This window comes from Peromyscus californicus, unplaced genomic scaffold (assembly GCF_007827085.1).
Source record: "Peromyscus californicus insignis strain IS unplaced genomic scaffold, ASM782708v3 Scaffold_12__1_contigs__length_115047231, whole genome shotgun sequence".
Lineage (NCBI taxonomy): Eukaryota > Metazoa > Chordata > Mammalia > Rodentia > Cricetidae > Peromyscus > Peromyscus californicus.
In genome coordinates this window covers 41581369-41602061 of record NW_026294413.1, presented here as the reverse complement: position 1 = coordinate 41602061, position 20693 = coordinate 41581369, and the positions used below count along the sequence as shown (strand labels likewise).

At 37.1% G+C, this 20693-nt stretch overlaps 1 protein-coding gene across 1 annotated transcript; it reads left to right on the top strand.

Moving 5' to 3' along the window:
- Nucleotides 1-663: 663 nt before the first annotated feature.
- Nucleotides 664-1535, top strand: LOC128107857 (ferritin heavy chain-like; the record flags this gene model as incomplete). The annotated part of the gene is made up of 1 exon (XM_052734219.1): nucleotides 664-1535. A coding segment is annotated over one exon (723 nt), but the record flags the coding sequence as incomplete, so codon positions are not given.
- Between the last annotated feature and the right edge of the window lie 19158 nt (nucleotides 1536-20693).

The window sequence follows — 20693 nt, the reverse complement described above, 5'->3', positions numbered from 1 at the left end:
AGATAAACCCACAATTTGAACTAAATATTGTAAAGTGAAAAGTAAACATCAATAAAATAAACAAATGTATTGATGAGATATCTAGAAGTAAGGAAAATATATTCCAGAGTAATGAACCTTTTCAAACACTGAGCATTTAAGAAAGAAAATATATAGAAGTAACTGTGAACACTAAGAACATCTTACAGAGACTGAAAGAAGCAACCTGGAATATTTTGAAAGAGGCATGAGAAAACTCAGATCCCACACACAAACTTTATTTTCTAGATGTTTTAATCCAAAGTATAAAATAATGAGTGCTGTTGAAGTATCTCAGCAGGTAAAGGCACTTGCTCTCAGTACTGATGACCCGAGTTTAGTCCCCGGAATTAATACAGTAGAAGGAGATAACCAAGATATCTGACCTCCATATGCATGTCCTAGCTAGTATACACACACACACACACACACACACACACACACACACACACACACACACACACAGAGAGAGAGAGAGAGAGAGAGAGAGAGAGAGAGAGAGAGAGAGAGAGAGAGAGAGAGAGAGAGAGAGAGAGAGATGGACACAGAGAGACAGAGAAACAGAGAGAGATGAACACAGAGAGACAGAGAAACAGAGAGAGATGAACACAGAGAGACAGAAAGAGTTAATACACATAAAAATAATCAAATACAGACGTTCTCGCCCAGAGTCGCCGCGGTTTCCTGCTTCAACAGTGCTTGAACGGAACCCGGCGCTCGACCCTTCCGACCCCAGCCGGCTGCTCCGATCCAGAACCCTTTGCAACTTCGTCGCTTCGCCGCTCCAGCGTCGCCACCGCGCCTCGCCCAGCCGCTGCCATGACCACCGCGTCTCCCTCGCAAGTGCGCCAGAACTACCACCAGGACTCAGAGGCTGCCATCAACCGCCAGATCAACCTGGAACTGTATGCCTCCTATGTCTATCTATCTATGTCTTGCTACTTCGACCGGGATGATGTCACTCTGAGGAACTTTGCCAAATACTTTCTCCACCAATCTCACGAGGAGAGGGAGCATGCTGAGAAACTGATGAAGCTACAGAACCAACGAGGTGGCCGAATCTTCCTGCAGGATATCAAGAAACCAGACCGTGATGACTGGGAGAACGGGCTGAATGCAGTGGAGTGCGCACTGCACTTGGAGAAGAGTGTGAGTCAGCCACTCCTGGAACTGCACAAACTGGCTACTGACAAGAATGACCCCCACTTGTGTGACTTCATTGAGACCCATTACCTGAACGAGCAGGTGAAATCCATCAAGGAACTGGGTGACCACGTGACCAACCTCCGCAAGATGGGAGCCCCTGAAGCCGGCCTGGTGGAATATCTCTTTGACAAGCACACCCTGGGACACAGTGATGACAGCTGAGCTGACTTCCCCAAAGCCACCAGTGACTTCACTGGTCACTGAGGCCGTGCATGCATGTCGGGCTGCCTGTATCTTTTCTAAAAGTCGCACCAAAACATCCGCTTAAGTTCTTTAATTTGTACCATTTCTTCAAATAAAGAATTTTGGTACCCAAAAAAAAAAAAAAAAAAAAAAAAAAAAATCAAATACAATGCATTTGCTATGGATAATATACAAAGTTTAATATGAGCTGTCAGTGCTCAATACGCTTATCATAGACATTCAAAAACCTGAGAAGTCAATAAAAGAACACAATTAATTGAGTAATATTATTAGTATGATATATAAACTGGCAAATTTTTGGCAGGGGATGTAGATAATGGGGACATTCAAGCGCACTTGTTAATACTCTCTGTTCCAATATAGCCTTCTGCTATACCCATAAAAATTAGGCTTGTCTTTGAAACAACTCTGAGGATAAATTTAAATTGTTCTAGTTGTTGTACAAAGTAATGCTTGATGTCTAAAGAAGGGGGGAATCTCATAAGCTTGTTCTAGCCATAGGTTAGCTCTACTCCTTCCAGGAATCAGAGCAAACACAAGACACTAGAAATGTTGTTAAGGACGAATATCCATCACTCCATCTACACTCTGTGTTTTATTCTTTTACCTATTCATCCAAATTGTTGTTCAGTGATACCTTTGGGAAGAAAAGACAATTGCTCTTGACATCATCCTTCTCTTTTTATAAACAACTTTCAAAACACCATTTGCTTTTCTTTGTTTTTTATCTTGGTCCCAAAGGGGACAGAAGAGAATCTCCCAAAAGAAGCTGAATGACACATAAAGACTTACTATCATGTAAAAATAACTGAAATTCCACATTTTGTTCTATTAGCCATCCAATGTAAATCTGATCATGTTCTTCTATCTATATATCCAACTACCAGCAGCGAAATTAAATCTCATTAACTTTTTAATGGCAGCAAAATAAAGGTAACCCTATTGGAGCAGTCCCTTGGTAGCTTGAGAGAAAGAATATTTTTCAGTCCTCTACTACTCAGTCCCTTTAGAAATGATGTTTTGAGGAGCTAATACAAAGCTTGGATTGTTGAAAAGGGCCAAAAGGGTATGATATGGAGAGTGGACAAAGGATTATGAATCCATGGATACTACATATTTAATTTGTGAAATATTTTCCTTAAAATCATTATTGGCATCTCAACACATGGCTTGAATGAAAATTTCAGCTTCTTTTTTGTGTCACAATGACTAGCACCCAAGAAAGATATGACATGTATTCCTTTTTATATACGTTTAAAGAGCCAGGTTATGAATATATAATACTCACAATGATTCTGAACTTGATAGTCAAAGCAAAACAAGATTACATACAGAAACTCCACAAAAACCATAGAAACAGTTTTGTTTTGTGTTTACCTTCTGTTTGGGGGGTAAAAGTAGCAGATAATCATTGGGCACAGATGCATGCAGACAAAAGACCCTCACACATTTTGTTCTAAACAAATATAAACAAGAAAAACTTAAAGACAATAAGAAAGCCAACATACTCTTAAAAGTGGCTACCTAAGATACTTTGCACCTGTGTCGTGTCTCCAAAGCTACATTGTTCTGTATTCACAAAGATTCTGCAGGTGTCATCTAATCAGAGCCTGTGAGGAGAATCAGTGAAAAGTCTTTAGCATATGCTGACTATTGCTATTGCCTTACCTCTGTCTTGTTGCCTATCAGGATCTCTTTGCAGTTTTCTCCTCATGAAATGGTCTCACACAACTGTTCACATGTAAGGTAGCACCTTATTTTCTCATATTTTACTTGTCAGGTGAGCTTTCTAATCATTGCAATTTTTAATTTCTCTTTCTGAGACTTATCCTCCTCCATGCATTATTTACACCCTTCACACCTAATATTTTTTAATTATGTGCAAACATATATGCCTTCTAAATTAACCTAATGATCCCATTCTTATAACTCCTATGTTCTTTAAATGTAGTCAGGGCCTACCGATACAGTTCTGAGAATTGGAATATGGTATAAATATTTGGATGTTTCTGATATAATTAGGTTATATAGATGTGGCTGTTTCTACCTTTAAGAGAACACATTATATTCAAATCAACCTACAATTTCATGGAAACCTATGTCCAAAGTCATATTAAAAAACAAAATGTATCTCTAGCCAAAGGAGATATTCATGTGAATCATCTTCTTAGCTGATTGCTGGGCCTTCTGCCTGCTGCTATGGATGGCCTAACATGGAAGCTTCATGAAGTCCCTGGAGGTACTCCAATTCCTGGCTACATGCTGTGAAGTGATGAAAGTCTGGGGATTAAGTAGAAGTAACTGTGCAGTGATGGACAAATGAAACATTTCATAGCTAGTTCTTTTATGTTATAAATCTGAAAGTTAACATAAAGAATCAGAGTTTTTCCATCTCTTTTCTCTTCAGCACTGCAGTGACATGTTACATCATACAGTGTCCATGACTTGGTACAATGATACACAAATCAATATACAGTCATGATGCATCAAATTTACCATTTAATTTAATCCTTGATGATTAAAAGTCTCATTTTTCTGAATCCAGCTTAGTATTACCTACCAAGAAAATGGAAGACTAGATATTAGTGAATCTTTTCAGGCTACATGGTCAGCATCAAAGTGGAAAACAACATTGTATTTTTTTATTCTATTCATTTTACAGAGTCCTGACACACCTCAAACAAGTCCTACTGCTTATAGAATTCTATTTCACTGGAAGTACCAACCTCTACATAAAGTAATATCAGAAGTTGATGTGCACAAATGAAGCACTACACATACTGAGTTTATGGTCATTTTTTTTCCAATGAAAGTGCATCTCTCAAGATCACAGAAATTATGACTCTATATATGAGTGCAGAGATAACACTAAAGCCCCCATTCCGTTCAATTAATTGATCTAATGCTTGCGCCAACAGTACTATTATGAAACTGTGGTTTTGTAATGCCCCTTAACAGTCTGAGTCAAGTATCTGTTGTTAATTTTTCTTTAATGAGATTGTAATTGCATACGGTGGGGCCTTGGTCTTTGGAAAAGGCTTCTCAAACCATCCATCAAAAATTAGGAACTGAAGTGAATCTAAGCATTATTATGGAAAAAAGATATTTAAATGATTAATTTACCCTTGCATAAATTTAAACATCCTTGTACTTAAACACTACACATTTGTATTGCTGCAGTAATATTACTCTTAAGGTCAGTTTGCATCTCATATTGATTCATAGCTTATAATTTTTCTTACCCCTTGTAAAGTGAAACTCTGGATTGCAGCATAATTAAACATAATAAATTCTACATTATCATTTGTATTATGGAAGGCATATACAATAAGTTTTATTTCTGCCCCTAAGAAACAATATTTTCTTTCATAATGTTTCTTAATTAATTTCATAGTTTAACTTTCCAGAGCTGAATATTTAGTCTGTCTAGGGTCCATCCTTATGTGTTGGGTTATATCCAGTTTTTCTTTTTTTCATTCTTATGTGAAAAGGTGAGATTACAGATGCAATGCACTTACAGTCTGTCATTTTTCAGCCAACTAGAATAAAAGAGAAACTACTTGCTGCAAAGGAATCTGTCTCCTGTTGTGGTCTGTTTTCAAGTGTCTGTTTCAATTGGTATGTGTAGACTTACTTGTTAAACTTGAACAAATATGGTTTATACTATATTATATTGGCCTCTGCAGTAGTTCTGTCTTTTTTTTTCTTTTAAAAATTGATCAAGCCTTTTGTGTGTATTTTTATTTCTCTATATTTAGATCACTTGGAAGCTCAACAGTAACAGAATTGGAATTTCATTGAGTTGCTGAAAACTTAAATGTAAAAAACAGAATTGTGGCGATTAAGTAGCAAAATGGATTGCTATGTAGAATATACAAATGGCTTTTTCAATGATACTAACAAAGATACAGAGGCTAAGATAAAAATTGGAGATTGAGGGGTGTGTGTGTGTGTGTGTGTGTGTGTGTGTGTGTGTGTGTGTGTCTAAAAAAGACTGAAAAATCAAGACTCAGTAGGTGTAATAGATGCATATAACACTTGGCATTATATTCTATGTTAAAGTATCTACAAGGCAAAGTTTTATATCTCAATTACTGTCAAATTAGGTTACTTGAAATAGGATAATTGATAAGGTATTATTTGAAAATTTATTTTTTTTCTTATGAGAATATCTTTGAAACTGTTCTAGATTGTTCAACATAATGTATTTAATTATTGCCACAAGAAAATTCACTCTACATAGAAGTTGTCAACCTGACCAGAAACACTGCTGTCATCTTACTTGGGATATCCCAAGTTTTCACAAAACAAAATGAAGATGAATTATTGCTGTAAAACTCATATAAATAAAATAGTTACAGCTACTTGACTTCATTGTTTAGGTGTTAAACTATCTCAGTCACAAGACATTACAGGCATTGAGCACTGTTATTTTATATGAACATTGAGGGAATCTGAAGAGAAAAAAGTACACACTTAAATTTCTCAATAAATACATGTCTCCTTTCTTCTCTTGTCTCTGTTTCCCTCACTCTTGCTAATAACCTTTTTTTCTTTTCACATTCTAATATCTTTAGCATTTCCTGCTTAATCATGGCAAATTTTGCCTTCCACAGTATATTTTTTCTACATATGCAACACCAAAACCTTTCATTATCCTTGGGAAAAGTAGTAAACAATCTTCTTTTTGTACCATGAAAACCACCCATGCCCTTATGTGTTATGGGTGTCTGTATTCTTTCTTTGCTGCCTCCTGAACACAGAATCTAAGGACTAATCAGAGTGATACAGAATCCAGAAAAAAAAGTGGCTGTGACAAGAGTACAACTCAAACAGAACTGGAAGAAACAACACAACATCAAAGCAGAGATTAATTTCATGAGGCAAAACTATTATCAGTAGATGAACTGAAATCACTGATTTCTTTGAGATGTTAAGTTACAAAATAAAACTGACAAGGGACAATGAAGTTTCCTACACACTCCAAAGCAGAGTGGGGGGATAATCACTATATTGCAAAAGCTTCTTATTCATTTCATTTTATGCCTAATGCCTACATAATATTAGCTAATAATTTTTATCCTTATTAAGATTATGTTTTCAAAGATATACTTTCTTTTTCCTTCAACATGAACTGGAGGAATTAGGTCAGATTAATCATAATATCATGCTGTGGAATAACCCTTTTGTATACTGTGAATATGTCTTTTAATAAAGAGTGGACTGGCCAACAGCTAGGCAGGAAAAGGTTAAATAGAACTTGCAGACAAAAAGAAAGCTTGTGGAAGAAAGGGGCAGAGTTACCAGTAGATACAGTGGAAGCAGGAGATGAATATGCCATGTTGAAAAAAGGTAGTGTCATGGGGTAGTACTCCCCCAAGATCCAGCTATACCACTCTTGGGCATATACCCAAGAAATGCTCAACCACACCATAAGAGCACTTGTTCAGCTATGTTCATATCAGCATTGTTTGTAATAGCCAGAACATGGAAACAACCCAGATGCCCTTCAACTGAAGAATGGATAAACAAAATGTGGTCCATATACACAATGGAATACTACTCAGCAGAGAAAAACAATGGCATCATGAGGTTTGCAGACAAATGGATGGATCTAAGTAAGTTGTAAGAGCTAGTTAGTAGAAAGCCTAAACTATCAGCCAATCATTTATATTAATAATAAGTCTCAGGGTCATTATTTGGGAGTTGGCTGGCAGGACAGAAAAATGTATCTATACTATCAAAACTAAGATGCATTACAAAAGTGTACATACATTTACAAAAGATCTATGTAGCCAATAGGAAAGTAGAATGTATTTTTTTATTTCATAACTGTACTAAAGCAGCAATAGTATTATGTTATGATTTCTATCATAGAATTAATGGCTTAATTCAGTGACTACTAAATAAGTGTTATTCTGGTTGTCTTTCTATGGTAAGAGTAAAGGAAGTGATTACTATACTGAATCATGATGCTTCTGACAATAAGCAGAAAGACTGTTAAGCAATATAAAATGAAAACAAAAGATCTTTAGTTTATACATTTATTTTTGACTATATAGAATAATTTTATTATGTTAAAAAGAAAATATTAAAAAGATGTACATTCACAATATAAGAACTAGATAGCAAGAAGCTTGAGCCATTTGGCCAAACAGTTTAAATAATATAAGTGTCTGGGTGTTTATTTGGGTCTGAGTGGCTGAGGGCCCAGGCAGGACTGGAGATAACTCCAGCTATGTACACCGGGCAGTGGTGGTGCACACCTTTAATCTCAGCACTCAGGAGGCAGTAGCAGGTGGATCTCTGTGAATTTGAGGCCATCCTGGGCTACAAAGTGAGTCTCATGTAAGGTGCCAAACCTACACAGAAACAAACAAACAAAAAAGTGGCATGCCAGTCTTCAATTTGTAAAACATATGTAAAAGAGATGTTGACTTTTTCCATTGATCCATACCAACTTATGGTAAGATAATTTATTAGGAGAGGGTGGAGAGGAGAGAAGATGGAATGATGAGTAGCAGGGGATCATAGGTGCTGCATCACACTTAGGGAAGACTAAGGAGTTCCAGTGTGCTTCTGCAGGGTACTGTATCAGTAGGTAATAAGATGTGACTATTATAAAAAGATGGATGAAAGTATCTTGAATGTTTTCATGTCAAAAATATTCAAAAAGCTTCAGAAGACAATTATCTTTACTCTGATGTAAAGCAAATGCAATGTTCAATCAGAAAATCATACAGCAATCCATAAATACATGGAATTTGATGTGCATTTTCTACATATAATTGATTTATGAGTAATAGTAAGGCTGGAACCATGTCTGAGCAGTCAGAGCATTCATTGCTCTTGCAGAGGACCTAGGTTCATTTCTCAGCACCCACACAGCAGTGTATTTAATATTTTCTTCCAGTCTCTCTGGAAATTAATGAGTATGTTGCACAGACATAAATGCAATCAAAACATTTGTATACACAAAATGAAAATAAATTTCAAAATAATTTGAAATAAAATAATGGCAATATTAACAAATGGGATGCATCCAAATCAGCAAAGCAAATAATTCAACTAATGATTTTGAAGTATAGCAGATACAGAGCAGTGACCTCAGTATTCAAATTCTTTTCCTATTGCAGAAAAACAATATATGACTGACTAATATACAAGACTAGTACTATACTCAGAAATGCTTAATATCAGAAAATGATACTCAGAAGAATGTATAACGGCCATATTTATCATAGTTAAATATGGATAAAAAAATATATTTTGAGTGCAGGAATTAAATATGTATAAATATATGTGATGTACTAAAATTACAAAAGTATTAATAATTTATTCAACAAATATTATGCAAAATAAATAGTGTACATAGTCTAAACCTTCTGTATGCATCAGAAATTCCAGTGGCTTTTGTCTAAAATTGTTAACTGAAAATACAAAAGAAAGTAAATAGGAGTTAAAAAGATTAACTTCTGAAATGCTGAATGGATATTGAAGAAGGGGAAATGGTAGAAAGTAACATTTCATTGCAAATTTTGTTTTATTTCATTCAATAATCATATAGTATTATTTGAATATTTAATTTGAAAAGGTAGTAGATGCTGCTGGGCAGTGGTCACGCACACCTTTAATCCCAGCTCTCAGGAGTCAGAGGCAGTGGGAGCTCTGTGAGTTCAAGGCCAGGCTGGTCTACAGAGAGTTCCAGGACAGTCTGGGCTATGCATAATAACCTGTCTTGACAAACAAACAAACAAATATACAAACAAATAAGCTATTAAATGATGCTCTTCATTGAACTAAAATACAAATAAATTAAGTAAATCAAATTTCTATGATCTTCATTTTTAAAATTTCATTATATTGACATTTTAAATTTCCTCCTTTTTTATCCCAATGATTCAACAAAATATAATAGATCAAAAATAAGAGAGTAAGACTTGAATTGGACATTGCTACATAAAGAAACTCATTTGAAGTTTTCTAGGTCATGGAATATTTAAAAATGACTTGATTAATTTTTAAAGATTTATTTTTATTTTATGATCATGAGTGTTTGCCTTCATGTATTGCATTGTGTACATGCCAAATACATAAGGAGCTCAGAAGATAATTTCAGCTCCACTAGAATTGGAATTATAGATAGTTATGAGCCACCATGTGGGTGTTGCATACAGAACCCAGGTTCTCAGTAAATGTTAACCAATCTCTTCTGGTCTTCAGTGGATTCTTGTAGCACATGTTTGGAAATAAACACAAAAATGAAAATGGAAGTTTGCTGTGAGAAAATTGTGATACAGTTTTCATTCTAATATATTATTTTTTTTCTTCACATCCTTTGATAAGCCCTACCATATATTAAGTGGATATTAGTTGAAAATAAAGTGTAACTATGCTACAATCCACAGACTCAAATAGACTAGGTAACAAGGAGGGTTCATGGGGGACAACCCAATATCCATGAGAAGGGGAAATAGAAGAGATTCGGTGAGTAGACTGAAGGTAGGTGGGGATGAGAACATGAGCTATCAGATTGAGGGCAGAGGTCATGGAGGGGCAGAGTGCTGAGGAGGAATGATGAGGGGAGATTCCAGGTCAGGCAGAAACCTGGCACAGGGCAATCTCCCTGGAGTCTATGGGGAGGACCCAAACTTAAACTCCTAGCAATAGTGGATAAGTAGCCTCAACTAGCTGTCTCCTATAATCAGATTGGTGCCTGGCCCAATTGTCATCAGAGAGTCCTCATCCAGCAAGTGATAGAGGCAGATGCAAAGAACATCAGTGAAACATTAGGCTGAGTTCCAGAATCCTGTGCAGGAGGAGAAAGGAGTGTCGGAGCCAAAGGGGTCCTACCCACCATGGGAAGGATCACATAATCAACCAACCTGGGCTCATAGGGGCTTGTAGAGACTGAATCAACAACCAGCAAGCATGTATGAGACTGACCTGGGCACTCTGTATATATGTTACAGTTGTGTAGCTTGGTCTTCTATGGGTCTCCTAACAACAGGAAAGGGGGCCAACTCTTTTACTGGTTTATGGGACCCTAATTCTCATGCTGGGTCACCTTGTCCAGCCTTAATCCATGAGGAGGTATTTATTCTTACTGCAATTTGATATGTCATGCTTTATTAATACTCATAGGAGACCTGCCCTTACCTGAATGGAGGCAGAAGAGGAAGGAATGGGGGTGAGGGGGAATGGGGAAGAGGTACTGGGAGAAGATGATGGGGTGGGTGGCTGTGGCAAGGATGTAAAATAAATAGATGACATTTTTTAAAAGCCCTGCCATGAAAACATACACTGGGAAAGGAGATTTCCCAGAGGTTAAAGCACTTGCCACTTAAGCTTGACAAACTGTTTGACCAGTGTGTGGTGTCATTCACCTGTAATCCCAACAATCCTATGGAGAGATTGGAGACAGACGCATGAGCTAGCTTGCTCTATGTGGTGCAGGATAAACAGAACAGATTGCTGTGGGATGTTCTGTATGGTAAATGTGTTGCTGATTAGTCAATAAATAAAACACTGATTGGCCATTGGCTAGGCAGGAAGTGTAGGTGGGACAAGGAGGAGAATAAAGCTGGGAAGTGGAAGGCTGAGTCAGAGAGACACTGCCAGCCGCCACGATGAGAAACAGCATGTGAAGATTCCGGTAAGCCACGAGCCATGTGGCAAGATATAGATTAATGGAAATGGATTAATTTAAGCTGTAAGAACCTCTTGTTAGCAAGAAGCCTGCCACGGCCATACAGTTTGTAACCAATATAAGTCTCTGTGTTTACTTGGTCCGGTTTGAGCGACTGTGGGACTGGCAGGTGAGAGAGATTTGTCCTGACTGTGGGCCAGGCAGGAAATCTCTAGCTACAACAGATTCCAAGTCAATAAGTAGATGAAAGGAGAGAAGACATTCCTGAATGTTGTCATTCAACCTCCACACTTGGCACATGCATTTTCTCTCCACCCCCTCTGTCTCAAACACCACCCCCAACACATACATATACACACTAAACCAATAAGCTAAAGAGAATACACTTAGTTATGAGATCACTCTTTATTGTTCATGAATTTAGTTAAATATGTGCCCTTTTACTTCTTGAAAATGAATTGATAAAAAAAGTTCTGAGGGTGTCCTGCATGAGATTCACTAATATCTTACAGAAGAGAAATACTCACAATACTAGTGAAAAGAGTAATCACTTAGGCTGCTGACAGATGTGGCTCAAACACTGACATCTGTATGTTACATAGGTAAACATACTATAGGTAAAGTTTAAAAAGACATGCTGTGCCTTTTGTGGGCCCTCTATTTGCTGCTTCCGCTTCTGTGAGCTCACATGCTCCATGCTTAGTGGATTAAAGGTCCTTGTTCTCCTGGTGTCTGCTGACCCTGCTGAGTTCTACAATCTTTCTGCTTCCTCTTCCATGGGATTGTTTGAGCACAGAGGAGAGGGATTTGATGGAGACCCCCAATTTAAACTCTATAGACATAATGGCTTGATGTGGGTCTCTACAAGTTTCATAGAAACAGTTGATGCAAGATTGGAACAATTGGTTCCATCTGGTGACAGAGGAAGCCTCTCTGATGATGACTAGATAAAGCACTGACCTAATATACTAATATATATATTAGTATAGCAGAATATCATTAGGAAATATTTTATTGATTATTATTTGTAGCTGAAGTTTTCTCCAGTCCTGCCCAGCACCATGGACCCAGCAACTGCTTATAAAATAATCACTAAGAAGCTTATATTAATTAAACTGCTTGACCATTAGCTCAGGCCTACCACTGACTAGCTCTTACACTTAAACTCAGTCCATTTCTGTTAATCTATATGTTGCCAGGTGTTCCATGGCTTTACATGCTGCTCCCTGGACGGCAAGCTGGTGTCTCCTGACTCAGCCTTCCTGTTCCCAGAATTCTCTTCTCTGCTTGTCCCACCTATACTTCCTGCCTGCTACTGGCCAATTAGCAATTTATTTATACAGAGCGATATCCACAGCAATTATTTTCTTGACCAGTAGTGTTTACTTTTATCCTAAGACTCTGGGCTATCTAGTTTCTAGTCCTTGGTTATCCAAGCAGTGTGGATTAGGAAGTTTCTTCTCATTGTTTGAGCCTTATGTCAAATCAGACATTCCTTGGATACTTCCACAAGTTCTGTGTCACTACTGTCCTAGCATATTTTGCAGGCAGGACAGATTATAAGTCAGATGTTTTCTGGCTGGGTTGGTGTTGATGTTTCTCTCTCAGTAGACTGCAAAACACCTTCTCACACCTAAGAGACTAGAACATAAGGATAGGGGCTCAATGTACACAACATCACAACTACTCCATGTTCAATGAGTTGTGTGGATATTGTTATTGGCAATGGGGCCCTGCTGTCAGTTTGTGGAGAGTAAACTTTTATCTTAGCATACAGTCTGAATTGTTTGGGGATTTCTATGTGAAGCCTTAACCAACACCTCAATTGAATGTAACCTAGTCCTGCTACTAGAAGCCTCACCTGGTTCCAAAAGATGGCTAATTGAAACTCAGAATCCTCCATTAATAATAGTCCTCATCAGGATCACTTTTATAGGTTCCAGAAAGTTCTAGATGCACTAGGTTTCCATGCCTCCACTCAGATTCCATCCAGTTCCAGCCATCTTTTCCAATACTATCTCCCTCCACCACATCTCCCCCATACCTGATTCCCCTGCTCCCATGCCCATACATCCCCAGTCAACCCATAGCATCTGTTCCATTTCCTCCTTTCAGTGAAATCCCTGCATATAACCTAGACCCTTCTTCTTTACCTAACCTCTCTAAGTCTATGGATTGTAGCTTGATTATCATTTACCTATGGCTAGTATTTGCTTGTAAGTGAATACATACCATATTTATCTTTCTGGGTCTGAAATATCCAAATTTTAATTTTTAAATATGTCTTCTTACCTGTGACAACCCTCTGAATTAAAAGATAATGGAAATAGATCAGACTTTGAAGTTCAGGTTTGTCACATCCCTCATGGCTATCTGAGTTAAAAAAAAAAACACTCACTGAGCCCCATTTTTCCCTCATATAAATTAAAAATTAAAATTTGCATTTACTGCAGTTTTCTTAAGCCTTCTTGTTCCCTTCAACCAGTTAAAATTAATATACTCATTTTCTGTATGATAAAAATCATGTATAGGTATTTCTCTACATCAAAATCAAAGATCATAGAATAAGGATATAAAAGTAAGACTTATTAAATACCTCCTGGCTGTTACTCAACATACTTAACTATAAATTAACTCATTTTTCTATGTGCTGCTATGATAAAAAGTGATTTTCCAATTGTATATCTTTCATTAAATTCAGTTCTTAGCTGTTATTTTTTTTCCATTGTTTAATTAACTTTTACTTAATTTTGTTTAGGTCATTCCTTGAATTTTTCTTACCTCCCTCATTGATGATACATGGAAAATGATGTGGTATATGTAACACATTGAACCAAGAAGATACTAATTAAGACAGTATTTAATGCTTTGTACTAAAAAAAAAAAAGACATTGGCCAGATAATTATTGATGCTTTGAAATCTGCATTGATAATTATGTTCTGTTTCTTATCTCTAAATGCTACAAAGGAGAAATCTTTATTGAATATGAAAATTGCCCTACCCCCCCCCATGAGACACTGTAATATATGTCCCACTCTGGCCCCTAAACCCACCCATCCCCTGTGACCTCAGTGGCTCCCTAACACACACACCACCAGCACTGATTGGATCAAGAGGTCAGTTGATTGTTCTCCTGACTGAACAGCTCAGTCTCTAGGTCCTAGGCCCTGGGCCATACCCTATGCCCCCCTCCCCCCCACACACACACCTCAACCCATTGCAGTCACAATGGCCATCAAGCAGGCAAGGCTTCTGCAAGCAGACTTTCCCACCACCTCCCATCAGACCCTGTAATCTACAAGTCTCACTCCACCTTCCAAATCAACCCATCCCACAAAATCTCAGTGGCTACCTAAGATAAAGACACCCTTGGCCAACACTGAATGGACCAAGAGGTAAGTGACTGTTCTCACAGATGGACAGCTCAGCCTCAAGGTCCTAGGCCCCAAACCATAACATGTGCCTCCCACCTTCACACATTGCAGCACCACTAGCTGGCCAACAGATAAGGCTATTGCTTCCAGACCCTTGCACTATCACCCCCATTGGACTCTGACATCTACAAGTCCCATTCTATCCTCTAAACCCACCCATCCCCTGTAACCTCAGCAGCTACCTGGGACACAGACACCACAAGCACCGATTAGACCAAGAGCAGCTCCCAGAGACACAGACACCACCTTCACTAATTGGAGGAAGAGATGGGTAGATGCCAGTATAAGAATACATTCAACAACACAAACAGCAATATGGCACCACCAGAACCTTGCAGTTCTACAACAATAAGACCTGAACATCCTAATGTAGAAGAAGCAGAAGAAAACTACCTTAAAAATAACTTTATGAAGATGATAGAGGTTTTTAAGGAGGAAATGAAAAATTCCATTAAAGAAATTGAAGAAAAGACAAACAAAAAATTGGAAGAAATCAATAAATCCTTTAAAAAAAAAGCCAAAAAAATCAAGAAAGAACAATCAAACGGGTGAAGAAAACAATTTAAGACTTGAAAACTGAAATAGAAGCATTAAAGAAAACACAAACCAAGGGAATTCTGGAAATGGATGATCTGGGTAAATGAACAGGAAATAGATGCAAGCATGAATAACAGAATACAAGAGATGGAAGAGAGAATCTCTGGTGTTGAAGATATGATAGAGGAAATAGATTCAATGGCCAAAGAATACATTAAAGTCATCAAAGTCATAACAGAAAACATCCAGGAAATTTGGGACACAATGAAAAGACCAAACCAAAGAATAATAGGGATAGAAGAAGGAGAAGAACACCAGCTCAAAGACATATAACATATATGTTCAACAAAATCATAGAAGAAAACTTTCCCAGCCTAGACAGAAATGCCTATGAAGATACAAGAAGCTTACAGAACACCAAAGAGACTAGACCTCCAAAGAAAAATCCCCTTGCCACATAATAATCAAACCACTAAACATACAGAATAAAGAAAGAATATTAAGAGTTGCAAAGTAAAAAGGCCAAGTAACATATAAAAGCAGACCCATCAGAATAACACCTGAATTCTCAATGTACATTCTGAAAGCCAGAAGGTCCTGGACAGATGTTATGCAGACAATAAGAGAACAGTGATGTCAGCCCAGACTACTGTACATAGAAAAACTTTCAATTACCATAGATAGAGTAAACAAGATATTCCGTGATGATACCAGATTTAAACAATACCTATTCACAAATCCAGCCCTACAGAAAGCACTAGAAGGAAAACTCCAACCCAAGGAAATTGGATGTACCCATGAACACAAAGGCAATAGATAATCCTACACCAGCAAATCTCAAAGAAGGGAAACACACACATACATTACCACAGACACACACACACACACACACACACACACACACACACACACACACACACACACTAACAAGAATTAACAATCACTGGTCTTTAATATCCCTTAATATCAATGGACTCAGTTTGCCTATAAAAAGACACATGCAAACAGAGAGTATATGAAAATAGGATCCATCTGTCTGCTGTATACAAGAAACACCCCTCAAGTTCAAAGAAAGACACTACCTCAGAGTAAGGGATTGAGAAAAGACTTTCCAATCAAATTGACTTAAGAATCAAACTGGTATAGTTATCCTAATATCTAACAAAATAGACTTCAAACTAAAATTAATTGAAAGAAATTGAGAAAGACATTTCATATTCATCACAGGAAAAATCCATCAAGATGAAGTCTCAATTCTCAACATTTATGCCCAAAATATAAGTGCACCCAAATATGTAAAAGAAACATTACTAAAGTTTAATTTGCGCCACAAACTCTACACATTAATGCTGGGAATCTTCAACATCCCACTTTCACCAATGGACAGTCTACCAGACAGAAACTTAACAGAGAAATAAGGGAACTAACTGATGTTATGGCTCAAATAGGCTTAACAGACATATATAGAACATACCACCAAAACACAAAAGAACACACCCTCTTCTCAGCATCTCATGGAACCTTCTTTAATATTGATCACATAATTGGTCACAAAGTAAATCTCAAAAGATACAAAAAAATGGAGTAACACCCTCTATCTTATCAGATCACCATAGCTTCAACAATATTCAACAAATTCAACATTCAATAATAATTCAACAACAACACAAATTACAGAAAGCCTACAAACTTAAGGAAACTGAATAATGCTCAACTGAATCACCACTGGTTCATGAAAGAAATAAAGAAAGAAATTAAAGACTTCCTAGAATTCAATGAAAAATGAATGTACGACATATACAAACTTATGGAACACTTTGAAAGCAGTACTAAGAGAAAAGTTCATAGCGCTAAATGCTTACATAAAGAAGTTGGAGAAATCTCACACTAGTGTGTTAACAGCACACCTGAAAGCTGTAGAACAAAAAGAAGCAAACTCACCCAGGAGGACTAAATGCTAGGAAATAATCAAATTGAGGGCTGAAATCAATAAAATAGAAACAAAGATAACAACACCAGATTAAATGAATAGAAGAGTTAGTTCTTTGAGAAAATCAACAAGATTAACAACCCTTATTCAAACAAACCAAAAGACAGAGAGAGAATATGCAACTTAACAAAATCAGAAGCAAACATGGGGACAAAACAAAAGACACTGAGGAAATCCAGAGAATAATCAGGTCTTACTTCCAAAACCTGTGCTTCACAAAATTGTAAAATCTAAAAGAAATGGACGATTTTATGAATAGGTACCACATACAAAAATTAATTCAAGACCAGACTAAACTATTTAAATAGAATAATAGCACCTAGGAAAATAGAAGCAGTAATTAAAATTCTCCTAACCAAAAAAAGCCCAGGGTCAGAGGTTTCAGCACAGAATTCCACCAGATTTTCCAGAAGAGCTAATACCAATACCTCTCAAATTATTCCACACAAAAGAAAGAGGGAACATTGCCAACTCCTTTTATGAGACTGAAATTACCCTGATACCCAAACCATACAAAGATGTAACAAAGAAAGAGAATTACAGACCAATCTCCCTCATGAACATCGATGCAAAAATACTCAATAAAATACTGGCCAACTGAATCCAAGAACACATCAAAAGAATCATCACAATGAACAAGTAGGCTTCATCCTAGAGATGCAGAGATGGTACAATGTATAAAAATCTGTCAATGAAGTCCACCATATAATCAAATTGAAATACACACACACACACACACACACACACACACACACACACACACACACACGATCATCTCATTTGATGCTGAAAGAGCCTTTGATCCAACACCCCTTCATGATGTCTCTTGGAGAGATCAGGAATATAAGGAACACACCTAAACATAATAAAGGCAATTTACAGCAAGCCAGCAGCCAACATCAAATTGAATGGAGAGAAACTCAAAGCAATTCTGCTAAAATCAGGAACAAGACAAGGCTATATACTCTCTCCATATCTATTCAATATAGTTCTCAATATTCTAGTTAAGACAACAAATTCAAATTGGAAAGGAAGAAGTTAAACTTTCACTATTTCAGATGATATGATAGTATATATAAGTGACCCCAAAAATTCTAGCAGGGAAATCCTACAGCTATAAACACCTTCAGTAATATAGCAGGATACAAGATTAACTAGAACAAAAAATCAGTATCCATCATATACACAAATGATAAATGGCCTGAGAAAGAAATCAGACAAACATCACCCTTTGCAATAGCCACTAATAATATAAAATACCTTAGGGTAACTCTAATCAACCAAGTAAAATCCTATATGACCAGCACTTTAAGTTCTTGAAGAAAAAAATTGAAGAAGATATCAGGAAATGGATAAATCTTCCATGCTCATGGATAGGTAGAATCAGAGTAATAAAAATGGCAATCTTACAAAAAGCAAGCTACAGATTCAATGCAATCCCCATTAACATCCCAAGAAATTCTTCACAGACCTCTAAATAACAATACTCAACTTCATAAGGAAAAACATAAAACCCAGGATAGCTGAAACAATCCTGTACATTAAAGGAACTTCTGGAGGAATCACCATCCCTGACTTCAAGCTTTTCTTTGGATCTATAGTAATAAAAACCGCTTAGTATAGGCATAAAAACAGACAAGTGGACGAATAGAATTGAATTGAAGACCCTGACATTAATCTTTTTGACAAAGAAGCCAAAACTGTACAATAGAAAAAATAAAAAGCATCTTCAACAGATGGTGTTGGCATAACTGGATGTCAACATGTAAAAGATTGCAAATAGATCTATATCTATCACCATGCACAAAACTCAAGTCCAAGTGGATTAAAGACCTCAACAGAAATATAGCTACACTTAACCTGATAGAAAAGATAGTGGGAAGTACCCTTGAATGCACTGGTACAGGAGACCACTTCTTGAATATAACACCAGTAGCACAGACACTAAGAGCAACAATCAATAAATGGGACCTCCTGAAACTGAGAACCTTTTGTAAGGCAAAGGACACAATAAATAAGACAAAAGACAGCCTACAGAATAGGATAAGATCTTCATCAATCCTAAATCTGGCAGAGGGCTGATCTCCCAAATACATAAAGAATTTAAGATATCAAAACCTAGACATCAAAATATCAAATAATCCAATTAAAAATTGGGCTACAGATCTAAACAGAGAATTCTTAACATCATAGTCTCAAATGGCCGAAAGATATTTAAGGAATTGCTCAATATACTTATTACTCAGGGAAATGCAAACCAAAATGACTCTGAGATACCATCTTATATCTGTCAGAATGGCTAAGATCAGAAATCACACAGCCTATGTGAGGATGTGGAGTAAGGGGAACATTCCTCCACTGCTGGTGAGAGTGCAAACTCGTACAGCCACTTTGGAATTCGGTATGACAGTTTCTCAGAAAGTTGGGAATCAATCTACCTGAAGATCCAGCACTGCCACTCTTAGGCATATACCCAAGGGATGCTCAATTATACCACAAGGACACTTGCTCAACTATGTTCATAGCAGCATTATTCATAATAGTGAGAACCTGGAAACAACCTAGATGTCCCTCAACAGAAGAATGGAAAAAGAATATGTGGTACATTTACATAATGGAGTATTACTCAATTGTAAAAAGCAATGACATCATGAAATTTCATGCCAATGGATGGAACTAGAAAATATCATCCAGTGTGAGGTAACCCAGGCTCAGAAAGACAAACATAGTATGTACTTACTCATAAGTGGATAGCAGATATAAAGCAAAAAATAACCAGTTTACAACCCACAGCTCCAGAGAAGCTAGAGCCTTCAACCAGTAACTGATAGAAGCAGATGCAGAGATCCATTGTCAAGCATCAGGTTGAGCTCTGAGAGTCCAGTGGGAGAGAGCAGGGAGGGATTATATGAGCAAGAGTGGTCAAGATCATGATGGGGAAATCTATAGGGGTAACTGAACCAAGCTCTTGGTTACTCATGAACTCTAGACCTACAGCTGTGGAGCCCACATGGGATCAAACTACACCCTCTTCATGTGGGAGACAGGCATGTAGATTGGTGTGTTTGAGGGGACCATAGCAGTGGAATCAGAGTCTATCCCTGGTGCATGAACTAGCTTTTTGGAGCCCATCCCCTAAGGTGAAATACCTTGCTAAGCCTTGATGCAGAGGGGAGAGGCTTGGTCTTGTCTCAGCTGAATGTACCAGACTTTGTTGGCTCCCCATGGGGGGCCTTAACCTTTTGGTATAGTGGGTGGGCAGTCAGTCAGGAGGAGACAGGGGTTGGGAGGTAATGAGAGGAGGGATTGCATAGGGAACCGTGGTTGATATGTAAAATTTAAAAAATATATATAAATAAGTTTTTTTAAAAAGTAAATAGTTATAAATTATTTCTAGTTCCAATATATAGTTCATAAATTTAATTATTATTTTTAACTGCAAAATAAAGGAAAAATTGTATATTACATTAATAGCTGAAAGTATTATCATACAAAATATCATTCAACTAGATGCATTTTGTCAAATTTATCACACATGAAATAGAACAAAAGACACAGTAATATGGCTTCACAATTTAAGGGATACACACATACACAGATTATATACACATATATATATATGTGTATACACACACACACACACACACACACACA